This window comes from Aegilops tauschii, chromosome 1 (assembly GCF_002575655.3).
Source record: "Aegilops tauschii subsp. strangulata cultivar AL8/78 chromosome 1, Aet v6.0, whole genome shotgun sequence".
In the NCBI taxonomy this organism is placed as follows: domain Eukaryota; kingdom Viridiplantae; phylum Streptophyta; class Magnoliopsida; order Poales; family Poaceae; genus Aegilops; species Aegilops tauschii.
Genome location: NC_053035.3, coordinates 28,479,187 through 28,497,387, shown reverse-complemented (window position 1 = coordinate 28,497,387; position 18,201 = coordinate 28,479,187). Strand labels below are relative to the sequence as shown.

General features: G+C 43.1%; 1 protein-coding gene across 1 annotated transcript; it reads left to right on the top strand.

The window, feature by feature from the left end:
• The first annotated feature begins 15,442 nt into the window (after positions 1 to 15,442).
• On the top strand, positions 15,443 to 17,985 carry LOC109741520 (B3 domain-containing protein Os03g0619600-like). The gene is made up of 6 exons (XM_040393571.3): positions 15,443 to 15,612; positions 15,698 to 15,788; positions 15,896 to 16,104; positions 16,379 to 16,730; positions 16,818 to 17,041; positions 17,566 to 17,985. The coding sequence occupies exons 2-6, from the start codon at positions 15,707 to 15,709 to the stop codon at positions 17,848 to 17,850; spliced, it is 1,152 nt and encodes a 383-aa protein (XP_040249505.1). The 5' UTR covers positions 15,443 to 15,612; positions 15,698 to 15,706; the 3' UTR covers positions 17,851 to 17,985.
• The last annotated feature ends 216 nt before the right edge of the window (positions 17,986 to 18,201 follow it).

Here is an 18,201-nt window from a genome sequence, read left to right as displayed (position 1 = left end):
ACCTGTGAGCGGGGCTACTCTGACGAACAATATGAAGTGCGTAAGCAATAATATTCACAATTTTATTTTATTACCATCATTTGTGTTGAGTTTCATTTATTCATATATATATGTATTGACCCCCTTCTTCAAATTAGATCTTTCGGATGCGGGATGAACTCCTAGCACCAGATCGTATGCGAGCAATTCAAGAGGAATTGGCGGCATTCTTCCTTGACCACGTGATCGCTGAAAACGGAGAATACTATGTGGACCCTGTGTTCATATATAATTAGGAGATTATATTGTAAGAGATAATTATTGTATATATGTAGCCGGTAGTGTCGGATAGATATACGAGAACTTGTTGTTCGACCAATCTCTCGAAGAAGGAGAGGTGGTCGATATCACTTCTCTCTGTATGCATATGTTCATGACGATCTTCTGTTTCCTTCATTTGCTTACTAGCTAGCGTGTCTAGTCCTCTCTATACGTATATAGTACGTAGCGTCGACCAAGCACGGAGATAAGAGAGGACACTTCTCTCTATTAATTAGCTAGCTAACACAATATATGAAACACCTAAATTAACCCCCCAAAACCCCCAACCCCCCCCCCCCCCCCCCCCTTAAAAAAACAAAAAACCCAGCCCCTGAAATGCTGACGCGTGGATGCCTATTGGTCCCGGTTAGTGCCACCAACCGGGACCAAAAGCCCTCCTGCCTGGGCTCGCCGCACCGGCCACGTGGAGGCCCATCTGTCCCGGTTCGTGTAGGAACCGGGACTAAAGGGCTAGGGCATTAGTAACGACCCTTTAGTCCCGGTTCAAAAACCGGGACAAAAGGCCCTTACCAACCGGGACAGATGACCCTTTTTCTACTAGTGACGGGAACTACCAAGAAACAACAACTTGAAGATTCTAAACTTTAATGGCATTTGTACGCGATCATAAAAAGATGTTTTCTTATGGATTTTTTTGACCTGCAAGATAAGGCTTTGATCCTTGGTGGGTCTTTGCATTTCGACCTGGGTTATTTGATCCTTATAGTGATGGTGGCAGAGCTACAAGGTTGTTACTGTGAAGTACTAGGTGGAAGAAGTACTGAAGTCTCTTCAGGATCTCGTTCTTTGCGTGTGAATGTTGTCCCTAAAATACTAGGTGGTTCATCGTGTTGCTTAGGCCATCCACGTTGAATTAATGTGTACAGTGAGTTTAGACTAAATATCTGGCAATTATATCTTCATGTATTTTCCTCACAGGGGTTGCGCTTGATGGTACCTTGGATATATGTTTTTCTATATTTCTTTCTACGGAGATATGTTTCGTTAGAATAAATTGCTTACTGGACAATAGAGTAGGGCATTTTGGAGACCGAGCTCCATGGAGCCCTTTATTTTGAAAAAATCGAAATTCATAAATTTCCGTTTAAAAAAAATTCTGTAAAAAATTACACAAGTATGCAAAGATGTAAAGTGTACGTGTGCAAAATTTCAGGATGAAATATCTTGAATTGCGAGCTGCACAAAAAAACAAAATCATGAACTTTAAAGATGAACAGTACATATGCTAAAAAGCCTCAGATTTTTCATTTTTGTGTAGCTCACATTTTATTGTATTTCGACCTAAAAATTTGCACACATGTATATTATGTATCTAGCTATAGGTGTATTTATTTTCAGAATTTTTTGAAACTGAAAAGTTTGAATTTTGAAGTTTTCAAATAAAGGCCTCCATGGAGCTCGGTCTCCGTTTGGCATTTTCGCTGGACAATAGGACTATACAATTATTTTTCTTGATAAAATGAAATATAGACATTTTGGTTTTGCTGATACGAGTTATCTCAAATCATGGTTTAATCACATCATGGCATCAATATAATGTAGCTCATGTCTAAAGTGGTGGGAAGAAGGGTGAAATAGGAACCTTACGTTTTTTAAGTAGTATAGAGATAGACTTCCTAATTTAGTAAATGCTCTTAGGTGCTCTCATGTTTTATTTTGAATAGTTTAGCCTAATAATTAGGTCGTAGTCCTTATGATCCTGGTTTAATAAAGCAAAAAACTAATTATTAGTGGGCTCTTGTTTCTGATTTTAATTCCAGCTAAAAACGGGGGTATTACCTTTTTTGAGGCAACACCAAGTCTTGTAGGACACGAAGTACAATGACTGCAAGTTTTGTTTTTGGACGTGATGGTAGTTTTTTTTTGACACAATATATCTCCTCTTTTGGGGAGACCTTCCAGGCCTATACCTTCTGCATGTGTACACGTGACAGATCAATCTGCCATGTATTTGGCTGTCTTTTTATTACGTGATGGTAGTCTTTTTTTGGCACGATACAAGTCCTTCCATGCCTATAGCTTTGTACTCGTGACAGATCAATATGCTATGTTTTTGGATGTTATGTAATATCTTTTAATCTCAATCGTTATTATTATAATCAAAGGGGCGATATAATTTTAAGCTATGTGGATTAATATGATGGCTCGTTTGACTTCTATTTTATGTATATAATAGAAGATTGTCACCTCAGTGGTTCTTCACCCACTGTTTTGTACATTTTCCAAGTTTACTTAGGGTTTACTTTGTCCAATTTCATATTATTTTTAGCTCATAACTTCTTATTGCTACATATTTTGACACTATAAATGCTCACATGGATACATATATTGTTCAGAAAAAAAAGGCCGATACACATATTATGTACCGGTCTCGGATATGGATAATAAAGGTAGGCAAAACAGATATATTGCCACATGCCCTTACTTAAGAGTAGAGGACAATAGGACATGGTTGGTGATTCTGTGACCCCATTATCATTGATTGTAGAATGATGCCTCCATGCACCGGGTGTCTTCATTGCTTACTTCTCAAAGTTTATGCATATGGTGTACCACCCATTATTTATACCTCAAAGTTGAAACAATTTGTCCAATAATTCAAGCTTGTTATTCGAGAGTTTTTGTATTGTTAGATTTGTAGGCACTGAGAGGCGAGAGCAAGCCGGGAAGAGGAAGAAAGAGAGATTTCAAGAGCAATAGGAATGGGAACATGGAGGAAAGCCCTCCTTGTTTGTTGGACCTCTAGTATTGGAGGTGCAAATATTTGGCATGAATCCTTTCCTGATGCCTCCCATTCCTACCGTTCTTGTTCACTCCGTCCTCTTCCTTTTGGCTTACGCAATAGCTCTGATGGAGAAACCATAGACATGTGTCGATAAATTTAGATAACATGAGACTTTGAAGGTGAGAGCAGAAGAGGAAGAATAGAGGGCCTTAGAGTAGTAGGAATGGGAACATTGAGGAAAGCCTAACTTCCTTCATTATGACCTCTTTGTGTTGGAGGTGATAATTTTGTTTGGTGTTTCCCGATGCCTCCCATTCCTATTGTTCTAAAGCACTCCTTCCTCTTCATTTTTTGGCTCGCTTGGTTGATTTAGCTTACAAACCAAATATATATGTGTGCACATGTTCAATGTTAACTCTTAAAAGAAAGCTAGGAATAGGAATAAAGAGATGCCCTAAGAGCAACGGGAATGAGAACATAGAGGAAAAACTAACTTATTGGTTCTTCACCTCTTTTGTTGACATGGAAATCCCTTTTGGTATTTCCCAATGCCTCTCATTCCTATCGTTCTTATGCACCTCCTTCCTTTTCCTTTTCGTTTGCTAAATCATTTAGAAGGAAAACTAAACATATATGTGGGAGATGATATGAGATGTACATTGTGAGGTAGGAAACCAAAGTAAAGTGGGCGTAAGAGCAGTGCGCATGGAAACCTGCTGAAAGGTTAAAGCCCTTGTTCATCGTATAACGCTAGAGGATGCTTTGGTTTAAGTTTCTTGATGCTCTCATGCCTATTATTCTTTTCTGCTCCTTCCTCTTCCTTTTGGACAACACACCATAAAATGGAATTATAGTATGACATGATTTGGTTAAAGTTCATATGCTCTACATAGTATGAGGGTTATTTTGTGTGTTTTATTGGCATGCCTTAATCTATGGCAAGATAAGAAGGTGGATTGCTAAGTGGTTTATACTTTACAATATAGTCTGGTAATTTACGTTTCAGATTCAACAGCAGAACCAAACACGTTTTAGCCCAGGATTTTTCTGCACATGAGTACATATCATGCCAATATATTAAGCATACATCTAAATCTAAAAAAATCCATCTAGTCATACACTAACACTTTTTTTTAAATATAGCAACATGAGACACACAACTTTGACATTGGCAGTTGTACATATTCTTCACTAGTTCCCTTAAGTTGAACTCAATCTGGACATGAATCGGATCAATGACACACCATTCTAGACCATTGAAGCTAAGAATAGGAGCATAAAACAGAGTAAGAAAGATGGTAATTAGCAAACATAACATGTAACATTATCAAGTTTACTGATGCATGAAGAAGAAGCTAGCGGCATTTATGGGATTAGACTGTGCGGAAATGCACCATCGGTGTCATAGCTCCTTTTTACCGATGATTCTCTAATACGCATGAACCTGGGTTTGCTAAATGCAGAATTCTGGACAATTGGTGAGTGGAGCAAACTCTAGTATATTTTTAGTCCTCATACAAAGTAATGTTGCTAAGACTAAAATTTGTAATGAGCTCCATATTGACATGGAAGCATTGTCTGGCTATTATTGGGTCTCCCTATGCTTGTGGGAGTGGATAGGAGTGATTATTTCAAACATTTTTTGGAAAAATTAAATTCATGAAAAAAATTAGTGGATGGAAGGAGAAGCAGCTATCTACTGGTGGCAAAGAAATTTTGTTGAAGGCGGTAGCACAATGATAGCCCACAAGTGGAGGGGATCTATAGTAGTCTTTTCAATAACTAATAGTATCGAACCCCATGAGGAGTAGAATGATTGGTTGATGGAAACTAGCAAGAGTTCACTGAAAAGATGCAAAGAGTGTTTGATGGTTTGTTTGAAAGCAAGAGCAATCGCTAGAAAAGTAAACAGTAAAAACATGTAATGGTGCAACAAGTGGCCCAATCCTTAATTGTGCCAAGGACAAGCTGATTGTTTTACTTATAGGGATCAAGGTGTTCTCAAGGACACACGAGAGTTTCACCAAGTTACTTTCATCAAGATTCATTGAGTTACCGTTCATTGCTTTGATAGTTTATTGTGCAGTGGAACCTATGAACCTATGATAATGTGATGTTCTTACCTGAACAAACAAAATAATTATGATTATAACCTTTATGCAAGCATCCGCAAATACATGAGAATAATTAAGATAACGTACTTACCGTTCATTTTGCTTTGGCAGTGTATTGTGCGGTGGAACCTATGATAATGTGATGTTCATTGCTTTGATAGTTTATTGTGCGGTTCCGCCGATGGATCATTGGCTAGTCTCGGTTCTAGCATTCATTGCTAATGCCGCGAACAGGGATCGAAAGAATACCTCCCGTACAAACCTCCCATGGACCAGACCAAACCATGTGTATATGAAGCTGAATGTTGATGCATTATTTTATGGGAAATCAGGTGCGTGAGCGACAATTGCAATTTTGAGAGATGTTAATGGCTCTTTCATCATGGGCAAGTGCATTTTTTATCTATATGCAACTGATGTTGCGACTATGGAAGCACTGGCCATGAAGGATGATCTCCATCTTAGTAATTCTCTTGGCATTAACATAATAGAAGCAGTCTGACAATGTGGAAGTTAGAGCATCTACAGCCAGATGTAGCTAATACAACCCCTATATGTCCCCGAACGTGCCTGGGAGCGCCCATGGAAAGGGACCGAACACCCCTCAAATGCGGGCCAATAGCTCCTGTGCGACGTCTTTGATGTGAATTGGAAGGAGTGCGACGTTGTTCGAATGAATGGCTGTGATGCGACACATTTGAGCGTGTAAATAGCCCAGGGCCACATGGGGTGTTAAATGGGGTTAAATTGGTCGTCAACCAAGCCCGTTTATGTTAGGACATGTGGGTCCAACTTAATTGGTCCTCAAAACAGCTGACCGTGTCCTGCCGCCCGAATGTGCCGGGCCCGCCACTCTGCCCCCCCCCTTCTTCTCCGGTGGTGGCGGATTTTGCGTCCTCGGTGGCGGCGGCGGAGCCCTCGTTCTCACCGGCGGCAGAGCCTTCGTCCTCAGAAAATGGTGAGCGAATTCGAACCCTAGTCCCGTTCCTCTCTCGGGCCCGTAGATCTCAACTCGTTTCCTCTGTTTTCGGTTGTTGAATCGATAGGTTGTGAGGGGAGCCCGTGGGCATACTGAGATGGAGCCACCAGATTCAACTTCGAATAGGTAATGCGCCTCTCTCCGATCCAATTTTGCATGCAATTAGGGCCTCGTCTGCTCTTTCTCACGGGCTCACACTGTCTGCCACTGACAGAGGGGATGCTGCCGCTCGGACCTTCGAATTGACGGTCAATTTCTTTCCATCAAAGGCAAAATTAGTTGATGGTAGCATACAGAACATTGAGAGAGACACAATTCTTAAATGGGAGGTTGAGTTTACAGAGATTGATCCACAAGTTCTATGAACATGGGAGAGAAGGCAGTGAAGAAATGGGTGGAAAAAATTGGGGATATTATTGTTTGGGGTCCAGAGCAAGAAGTATCACTGTTGCGGTTTGATGATTGGAAAGGAGAGTATGTGAGAATAGAAGATGGTGAACAGATTGTTGAAGAAATCGATCGGCAAAACGGCTGGACAAGCAAACATGCTAATTTTTTTGCTGAGCTGGTTGATCTGAATATTTTTTCGAAGGTTGGATATTTGTCATCACACTTGGCTGCGCGGATGGTAGATGATGATTGGGCTACACAGAGGCCATTGATTCCCATGTGTACTAAACTTACAGTAATAGCCGAAGAGGGACAGGTGACTAGAACTGAAACTGCAGCTACTGTTGATTGGAATGTAGTTGATATAGATGAGCCTACTGATTTGGCCATTGCACCAATGCCTGACATTGAGATGGCCAAACTTTTTGGCATTCCAGTCGATGACAGAGATAAGCAGGAGAGGGGCGAATCTAGTTTGCCTTCTAATGCTGATGAAGATGTAGATGGACAGTTGATGGAACAAGCTGCAGATGAAGTAGATGATGCACATGATGATGAGCTGGTGCATGTGTATGACAAAGAAAACCCTGTCATTGAAGTAGGCAAGTTGTTCCCAAGCATGAAGGAGTTTAGGATGTGTTTCAAGACTTATGCAGTGAAACATGAGTTTGATGCCAAGACTGTTTGGACTGATAGAAAGAAGTTTTATGCGAGGTGCAGAGGATTTGATGGTAGTGTCAAGCCTTGCAAGTGGTACATATCTGCTAGAGTGCAACCTGATGGAAGTACTGTCAGGGTTAACCAAATCCCCAATCAACATACTTGTATTACAAGTTCACAGTGAGTATCAACCATGACATCACAACTTTGGGTTGCAGAAAAGATCACCCCAATTTTAGCCAAAACACCAAACACTACTGCCAAGAAACTCAAAGTAGACTTGGAAAAGATGTACCCCATTAAACTGAAATATACCACAGTGTGGAAGGCAAAACAAAGGGCAATAAAAAATTTATATCGTGATTGGGCAAATACATTTAGGATGCTTTACAACTTCAAAGTAGAGGTGGAAAAGAGGTCACCTGGCAGTGTTGTGGAGATAGATACTGAGGTATCAGCCGAAGGTGAAGTCAAGTTCTCCAAGTTTTTTATGGCTTTGAAGCCTTGCATCGATGGCTTCAAAGCAGGGTGCCGTCCATATTTGAGCATAGACTCACCATTTTTGACAGGCAAGTGGAATCGTCAGTTGGCAGCATGCAATGCTCTAGATGGACACAACTGGATGTTTCCTATTGCTGTTGGCTTGTTTCAGTCAGAAACAGAGGCTTCATGGACATGGTTCATGATCCAGTTAAAAAGATGCCTAGGGCCAATGTCACCTTTGGCTATACACACAGATGCATGTAAGGGGCTGGAAAATTCAGTGAAAAATGTTTTCCCACATGCTGAGCAGAGGGAGTGCTTCGGTCATTTTTGGATGAATTTGATCAAAAAATTTAGAGGAGAAGAATTTGGGCGCATGTGGCCTGCAGCAAGATCTTACACTAGACAGACACACAAATATCATCTTGATAAGATAATGGCAGCATGCGATGAGTTTGGTTCATGGTTGAACACCTACCATTCTTTGTTATGGTACAGGTCAGCATTCAACACTGCCATCAAGTGTGACCACATCAACAACAATTTGGCAGAGAGTTTCAACAACAAGGTGAAGGAGTTAAAAGATTTGCCTGTGCATGACATGGTTGACCAAATCAGGATCATGGTCATGCGGTTGTGGGACTTGAGAAGAAGGATAGGTGATTGTCTGCAATGTGATAAGCTTCCAGCAGTGGTACAACAGGTGGTCAATAGGAGCAGAAGTCTTTCACATTTGTTTGTTGAAAAATCTTCACCTTGGGGTGCTGAAGTTAGAGATAACAAAACCGGAAGGAGACATGTTGTTAACACTGAATTGCATGATTGCACTTGCCTCGAGTGGCAACACACTGGTAAACCATGTGAGCATGCCATTCTTTTCTTAGCATCCCAACCGAAGATAAACATGTACCCATATTTGCATGAATATTATTCGGTAGCAAGATTCAAAGCTGCATATGCTACTCCAATTCCAGCACTTACAGATCAGTCTCAGTGGCCTGAAGTGGAGATCGAATTTTCCATGTGTCCTCCCTTGACGAAAAGAAAGGCTGGCAGGCCTAAACAGAGTAGATTCAAGGCATGGTTTGAGAAAGGTGGGAGTAGTAAGAAGGGAAAGAAAGATAGAAAGCCAAAAAGGGCCCAAAAAGGTAACAAAAACATATGCAAGTTGTGCCAGGAACTTGGGCATAGAGTGGGATCTGTCAAATGCCGTTACACTCCTGATAAGCCAAAGTATGTTCTTGTTTATTTGTCTGTGTTCTGATTGGTGCTTTTTTCCAATTACTATATCTATAACATTTTCCCAATGGCCAGGAGGAAGCGAGCAAGTCAACCCCTTGTTGTTGAATAGTGTTGGCCAACAAAAAAAGCAAGAGTCAATGGCTGTAGAAAGAAGAGAAGTGTGCCTGAGCCTGAGCAAACTGAAGAAAATCCTGCTGCGGTCAACATTCACACTGAAGAAATTGATGTGGAGGTGCACACCGAAGAAACTGAAATTGCAGTCAACATTCAGACTGAAGAAACTGCTCTCGAGGTTGAAACTGAACCTGAGCTTGTTGAGGTTCAGACTGAAGAAACCCATGTTGAGGTACACAACGAAAAAACTGAAACTGCTGTCAACATTCAGACTGAAGACACTGATCTCGAGGGTGTTGGCGAGGTGTTGAAAACACCAGTGAAGAAAACCAAGATGATCAGTGAACTTGTGTGTGTAGTAGAACCAAAAACAAGAAGTGCTAAGGCGAAGAAGGGCACACGACGTGGGCGTGGTAGGAAGAGGTAGAACAGAGAACTGTTTGAAAATTTGTGTCATGTAATAATATTTGGGCCCAATAATATTTGTAACTTGGTGCGTACTGGTAGTCACTACGTATCCCCGTATTTCTATTCGAACTTGTTTGTTGGTCATTGTTTTAAATTCAAATTTGGGCTCAAATTTGAAATTTGAATGGTATTGATGTTTTAATGCTATCTAAAGTACCTCAACTGAAATATGTTTACTTGCTGATCAATCCGAGCCCTTTTGGTAAGTTGAACTCATAGTCATGAAAAGTGTGTTTCAAATGACCTCCAAAGGTAGGGTAAACGGCCTCATATTTAAGCAAGTTTTTTTGGCACCTTGTCTAAACCAGCCAAATAATTTTTCTACACATCTATTCTACCTATATAGTGTAAATCTAAAGTCTCACTATTTATTGAATTAATTTTCTATTATTTTCTTTTCTTTTTTAAAAAACAAGGTTTAATAGAAAATTATATATATAACAAGTTTAAAACATGAAAATGAGAAAAGTAAGTTAAGATCTTTCTTAGTCAATCCAAAATGAAGTTTTGGTGAGGTTTTCACACTTTTCATTTTCAAAACCCCACCTACTCTCAGGTGCCCACTACTCTCTCCCTTGAACTCCATACTACATTGTTCGAGGAATGACAATTTAGTGAATGGTTTTTCGTAAAAATGAATGTAAACCATATTTATATTTTTTTTCTCGTTACTATACGACATAATAAGACGATGTGCGCAAGTTATATATATTTTTGATTTTTTCGAATTAGTTATGCTCAACCCTAATCACTCAAAACCCCTCAAAACCTCTCAAAACCCCTCAAAACCCCACACACTACCGGGTCGTCGATCGTTGTGCGTGGACGGTTGAGATCAGGCGCTAGGGTTAGCTATAGTGTCCTTCGATCCGCATGAGACGCGCTGATTGATTGAATCAGTGGGGTTTGGATCAGCCTCTCTCGTTGGGGCATCAGGACCGTTCATTTGAATCCAACGGCACGAGTTGACGCGGTGCATGGACCAAGCCTACGCAGTGCCCTTTCCATCGTTGCATGCGTGCCCGTGCCTACCCGCAGCACCGGCGCCCGTTGAGCATGCATGCCCACCCGCAGAACGCGCCCGTGCGTTGCATGCATGCCCTCGGCATAGCCCTGCTCCGCCACCCCTCTCGACGCGTAAGCTGTCGCATGCCTACCATTAGCATCGATGCACCGTCGCATCAAAGCATGCACCCGGCCACAATGCAGCAGCCAGACCCCGACGAAGACAACCAAAAAGCCAACGGTGCATGGCGTGCGGTGCATGGCGTGCTCCTCTTTGAACGACACAATACTGGCATGATGGGTACCGATGCAGTTCAAATGGGGGAACGGCGTGCTGCTCGTTCCAAGATGGGCAAATTAAGGCGTCCATTATTGTCACATCTCCCATCGACCGAACGTTGCCCTCTAGCCAGGTCCTAGCAAGAAGGCTACCTTGCGGGCCCCTACATTGCCATGCATGCATGCACGGGCAGCACACGCAGAGAACCCGGGGTAGGCGTGTCCCCTTGACCCACGACGGCACAGACGCGTGCGTGAGCCCGTCCCCCTTGACCCGTGACCGGTGGCACAGAAGCGTCGCAGCCCGTTTCCCACGCTCGTGTACACACTTCGATGGGGCGCCACCAAACGCCGCCCGCCCATTAATTCTACGGGGTGAAACCACGTCGCACTTGGGCTATTTAAGCCGGACACTATCGTCTTCCTCTCCCTCCTCATCCATACCCATCCTCTGCCTCCTTTGCCCTCCTTCTTCCTTCTTCTCCGTCAAACCCGATCGAGCCCTCGAGCCACCATGCAGTACAACGCCCCCACCTACCGCTTCCCCCCAACCGTGCCGGAAAGGCTCTACCCGGCCGGAGAGAACCCTTAGGGTGTGGGTGATCTCGAGGTGGAGGGGCGCAAGGGAGTTAACGGAGTTCTTCCTTGCGGCCGGCTTCCGCCACCTCCCCCGCGGCTCTCCTCGGATGTACCATCTTGAGGAGGTCAACCACAATGGCGTTGTGGTTGGCCTCCTTGCCACGTTCACTAACCCTTTCGATGCTTTCCACCTCCTCGGGCGAGCGTATTGGGTTGGTTGTGAGTTCATATCTTTCACCACCTATAATATCTTCACCGACTTCAACAGCATCTTCCCCAACAACGGCGTTATGCCCAGGCTCCCGTACCCCATCAACAACAGGGAGGAGTGAAGGGCGGCGCCCGGAGGAGCGAGGTGGCGTTGTTCACCCGGAGGAGGAGAAGAAGAACCCGAAGAAGAACCCGCATTTGGTGCCCCCCGATCTATCTAGCTTGCTATATATCTATCGTATTAGTTTTTTTAAGTTGTAATCGTTATGCTACTATTATTAAGTTGTACTAGTATTTTAAGTTGTAAGGATATCGTGGAGTTATAAGGCTATCGTGGAACTATGGGTTGCAATCGTTATGCTTCTATATAATCGTTATGCTACTGTATATATTGTGTGTTTCATGCTATTATTTGTAGATTGCTATGGGTTGTTCTTGCTATTATTTGTGTATTGTTATGGGTTGCTACGGGCCCGGGTTGCTACACCCCAATCACCACACACACCATCTTCAAAATATTGGCCAAGCCATGGACATGCAACTAGGAGCCCCATGCAAAGCCACTATGGACATGCAACTAGGAAATGCAAACTAATTTACTTCATGCAAGCATGCAACTCATTTAGTTCATGGAACCATAGACATGCATAAAAACAAGTAACATTTAGTTTTAGTGCATCCAAAAATGATCCATCATAAAATTTAGTGCAAGAAAAAGGCCAAAGTAAAAACAAGTAACATTTATTTGCCGAAGTTAGAGGTGGGCTGGTGCCCCTACGCGGGTGGGCTGGTCTCACGGCCCAACATCTATTCGGCAGCCCAGTTTTGTTTTTACTAGAAACTGAATTTGGGTGTGTACTCTGTTAACTGAAGAACAAAAACAGAGGAAACAGAGCATGAACACTGAATAGGGCCCCTGAGAATATCATTACAATAATTCAAGCAAGTTTTGCTTCACACAAATTCAAATTCATCTAACAAATGATCCCTGGCTAACTCAAACTACTGGGCACTACTAGCTATAGACACAATAACTGAAATTAGGGAACCCCTGCAACTAGCTGACACACTAACTGAAACTCTAACAAATTCTAGCGATAGATGAACATCAAGTAAAATAAACCCATAGCAATGACACAACAATAAAATGCTCCAGCCATCATATTTGCTTGCTGCATCAAATCGATCAGATGCTTTAGTTGCTTGCCCATTTTCTTCAATTCACAGTTTAGTTCTGCATTGCGCATCATCGGATCGGCTCTGTCCGCCAAATTGGGGGCTTGTTCCACGGCAAGCCGCCCCCCAAAATTGAGCTCTTCGGTTGGGGTTGATGCCTCCAATTTCAACCTTTCAACATAGTCATCGAGCCACTCAAAATGCCCACATTTCTTCAGAACCTAAAAAACAGGGGGCCGGCGGTGCATAAATCCTAGATCCACCACCCAGATCCACCGCCCTAATTTGAGGAAAAAAGAAGAAATCGGGAGAAATTAGACCATACGATTGGTCAAGAACACAGATCTAACCTGCCCCGGCTGTGGCTTGCTCAAGCATTTCACAAACTCGCGCCCACGGTTGCCATTTTCTTCCCTCACACAAGTCAAACGCTTCAGAGGCTCCACGCGCGGGCAATCGGGGCATCTTGTCGACGGCAGTGGACCGTACTGCGTCCATGATTGGCGGGAGGCCGAAGTCGAGCTAGACATCACTCGCCGGCGGCGCGCTTCTTTGTCGGAGCAGAGGAAGAAGAAGGTGCGGAAGGAAAGGGGCAGGGCAAGCAATGGAGGGGGGGTGGGCTGGCTCGGGCTCGTGGCTGGCTCGGGTCGGGGCACGCTGATGAGCACGGGCATGCTTGTGTGGATAAGTTGTGGGTCCCACCCGCATGCGAGTAACTGTTGGGTCCCGCATGTCATAACTCAAATCGCTAACCCCTCGTGTTTTTCATTTCATGGTTAAACAGAGCCATGTCGCATTGGAGCTATTGTTGGCTTCTAAAACGTCGCATCACAGTCATTCATTCGAACTACATCGCACTCCTTCCAATTCGCATGAAAAACGTCGCACAGGAGCTATTGCCCCCCTCAAATGCACGCGTCCACGCCCGTGTAACTAAAATTCAGCCCCCCAAATCTTTGTTATCCATGCAACATGAACGAAAGTACGTAGATCATCTTAAGTAGATCAACGAAACAAAGCAACAAACAGATATAGCTCAACCAAACTACATACGGGCATATAAATATGAAAGTTCATCGGACAAAAATACACATTTCATCGCCGAACGAACACAAATCTAAACTAAAATAGCTTAATAGCTAAACGAAGAAGGAGAAGGGTGGAGGAAATCTTCATTTCCTCGCCGGCCCGTTCCCCTTGCGTCCGTCGGTGCGACTGTACCCCTCGTGTAAGCATCAGCGGAGGGAAGGGTGTCATTGTTGGAGTTGGAGTCGTGGGAGCCATTAGAGAGGTCGGAGTCGAAGGAGGAGGAGATGATGCTAGTCATCCTACGGACCGCGTGCTCCTGCCTTCGCCAGTCAGGCGGCCTTTGATTTGGCCGCCAGCATAGTCTCGAGCTACGAGTGCTCGATGGTGTGCCAGAGGTTTTTGCGGCAGAGCCACCGCATATCAGTCTCCGCTGTTGTGAGTGACGGTGGCCAGGGAGCGGAGAGGGAGGGGTGACAGACCGAAAGGATGCCATGCGGGCCCGAGATGGGTGGGTTGCATTAAATATGACCGTGACGGTAGTTGGGCGGCCAACACATGGGCCCCAGGCGCACATTGAGCGTGTCGTGGCTGTCCCGTCGGCTGGCTGATGCCCACTCCGGTCCGGACATGGCGGCGACGGGTCCGGCGCTGGGGGCAGGCATGCGGAGCTGGAGTGAAGTCCGGCGGCAAGCGACAGCGGCGCTGGCCTCCACCCATGCGGCTCGTCCCAGGCTGAGAGGTGAGCCGGCCAAGCCCTTCCTTTTTGCTCGAAGCGACCCAAAATTGTGAGTTTGCCCTGCATCCCTCTAGAATTCATCTCTTTGGTGTACACACTTGCACACTAAATCTGCATTTATTTAGTTTAGATGTGTGGTGCACGAACTTGTTTGCTTTGAATCGAGGACTAGGCGTTGGGAAGAAGAAGAAAAAGTGGACTCTTCCTCTCTTTTTTTTTTCTTGTGATGCAGTGCCAATTTATTAAGGCCAAGAACCTCTTGGACTGCTGTTCAATTTCACCATTTCCCACTATCTATTAAGTTCAGGAACCTCTTGGAGTGGTGTTCAATCCCTTAATTTCCCACTATCCGTCTTCACAATCTGCCGTTCAAACCCCTTCATTTCCCCCTGCCCATCTTCATATATTAAGCCCAGGACCAACTGCCGCTGATACCTTCATTCCCTCCTATCGATCTGCCGTGGCAGAAGCACCACAGTAAGCTCTAGTATCTTCTCACCAATTTGCTTCCTTCAGTCTGTCATGTCTCTCTTGTTCTTCTAAGCCTGGAAATCAGTTTACTTTCTTTGTTTCCGTTGTATTTTCTTTACTTCACATGCATGACGATATATAATCTGCTGTAGACAGACTTAGTATTCTACTCCCTCTATTCCTAAATATAAGTCTTTTTAGACCTTTCAAATAAACTACAACATACGGATGTATGTAGACATATTTTATAGTGTAGATTCACTTATTTTGCTCCGTATGTAGTCACTTGTTGGAATTTCTAGAAAGACGTATATTTAGGAACGGAGGGAGTAACTAGCTAGCCGAAATGTGCTGTTCGTTTTACCAGTTTCTTGAATGTAGCTGTCTGAAATAATTTCTGCTTGATCCATTTTGCAGGACTTATGAGAGATGGGCAATCCTTGCAAGGTCTGCAAGGGAATGGAGTTCATCGGAAGAAATAACATTTGTGTACGCTGTGCGAAAGACAGAGCTTCGTCCTCTGCTGCACCTGTGATTGATGGATCTGGTGAAGGTGACAGCAATACCTCAAGGCGTCATGGAAAACAACTGAAGAGGGCAGTAACATCTTCTCCATCTCAGGAATTTTCAGGTTAACTTGTAGGGTCAATTTGCATCAAATTAATAGTCACCCCTCACTACAATCCGCTTAATTTACTCATGGAACTCTGTTGCAGCACAAGACAATGAAGTCGGATGATCTTCCACAGGAAGGCCCTGGGCATGATAATTTCCTTCTTGGAAGACCTGATATTGTCCCAATCCAAGGTAATGCTGAATAAACATGCATCATTTATTTTCGTATTTGAAGCAGCTCCGATGATATGTTCGTATGTGTCAAACCTTAAATTACTTACCTGTGAAATTTTGTACAGGACATGGCAGTCTTCTAGAATATGAGTCTGTGGAGCCAGAAGATGGGCAATCACCTCCAGAAACTGATTGTGGGCTAATTCTTAGGGGTTGTCTATCTGGAGCACAAAGTGAGAGACTAAATGCGCTTATCCAGAAAGTTAAACCTGAAACTGTTGTATTCGTGGCTGTCATGAAAAATAGTGATGTTCAATCACCTCGTCCTCTTCTGGTAAAATGCTCTTCTTCTTCTAAACTGAATCGGCAACTCACATGCTTATAATATGAACCATATGTTGGTGTGATTGCTGTTGTACTCTACATTTATGTTCCTAGTGTACATTATAAGCGGGGAATTCCCATCTTCAAGTTCTTGTGGATCTTCAGAACACTTTATTAAATGTTTTTCTCTGGACAATTGAAACATGTTTTTTCTGAATTCAGCCTGAGTTTGGTTTATCTATTTATTCTTCAATGATTATCACATCCGATTCATACATAACCAGATCATCTCGAAGGAACGCACATTAGTTGAAGCTGCACAGTTTCCACATGAAAATGGAATGCCTGTCACACTTCAAATTCCAGACAAGAGTGAGAAGTGGCATCCAAGATTCTACATGGAAAAAGGCGAGGGCATGCTTGCAGGTGATTGGTTAGGCTTCGTATGTGACAACAATGTGCAGGTGGGAGATATGTGCATCTTTGTACCATCAACGGGTAGTGAAGGTTCCATGTTTACGGTCCATATACTTGCAAAAGCAACTCCTCCAAGGGGTGTTACAAACATTCTCTCAAGACATGGTACAAAGGATGCAATGACTGATTTAGCAGTAACTAAAGTGGAGCCTTCTCATGGTATCATACTATAATAGAAAACATAGCCATACTTAAACTATTTGAAAGGTTCTAGATTTTGATCTGATCAACCAAAGTTACCTGCAGGAGGAAATGTTTCCCCGGAAAGCGACATTCATGGTTTTCCTCATGATAGTCTAGATGGCAAGGACACTCATTCTTCTGAGCAACCTTCTTTGATCCTACCGTGGAGAACCAGTCTAACTACTACTCAGCGGAAGATAGTTGATGAGAAATGTCAAGCTATTGGATCCAAGTATCGCCTATATGTAGCAACATTGAACTCAAGCAGCCTTCAGAAGAAGCAATTTGTAAGCTCAATTCTTTGTAGGCTTCAATTTATACAAGTACAAAAACCATTTCGTTGTGAACTTACGATCTTCCATTGAAAAAAAACACTTAATTAAGTGATGCAGATGTAAGGATGTGAGTTTTCTAAGGGAGTAACAGTTATGTTTGTGCTCTCAGCCTCTCACTCCTTTTTTTCTCCTTTAGCTTTATGTTGGTTTTCTGTGGGATGTAGGGGGTGTGGACTATTAAACAAGACACAATAGGCTTCTCATGTTCACATGTAGAGATTACGCTAAAAACAAGAGTCAGCGGTACATTTTATACTCGAGTTCACCGGTTCTCATCTTCTTAACGTGTGCTTTGTTGAAGGGCATGATTTGCATTGTAAAGTGTCTCCAGGCTACCGTGGATATCGTCAAACTACATTACTCTTGAAAAGGCACTTGTTAGAACTGGTTATCTACATGAAGAAGTTTACTTACTTCACCGACATAATTTACCAAACCACCATTTTAACTTGTTTTTTGTATCTGCAAAACACCAGGAATTCGGTCAAGACTATGCCCATGCCGTACATCTTCCAGCTAAAACTACAGATGTGATACTCAAATCGAACGGGAAAGACTGGGAAACCAAGATGTCTTGCAGGAAAGGCAATAATAACTCAAACAGATGGATGCTTGTTAGTGGTTGGGGCGACTTCATGCGTGGCAACGAAGTGCGGGAGGGTGGCCTGGTTGACGGAGACATGCTCCTGTTCGAACTCAAGTCGATGAACGAGAAGGAGATTACCATGGAGGTCCATGTCGTTCCCAGAGAAAATCTCTAGTTTCTGTTTTCTAATGCAGAATCTGCATGCTCGTCCTGTTTAGCACTCTGAAATCAAGCTATGGCTAATCTGATGGACCAAAATAAATATAATAAAACCATCTTGAGAGCTTTGTTTACTTTTTCTATGTGTGCTTCTGAATATGAGGAATGCATTCTCAAAATAAAAATATTAGGAATGCATGCAATATCTTTTATCTGTCGAAAATTTGTTACATGCATCATGCATCAGTATATATACATAAATACTGCTACTTAAGGTTTGTGGTACTGCCTAGCTTTTCTGGTACCATATGTGATCTTGCTGCTTCTGTCACCTGGAAGAGGTATGCCTGAGCAAGTGTCCTCTGTT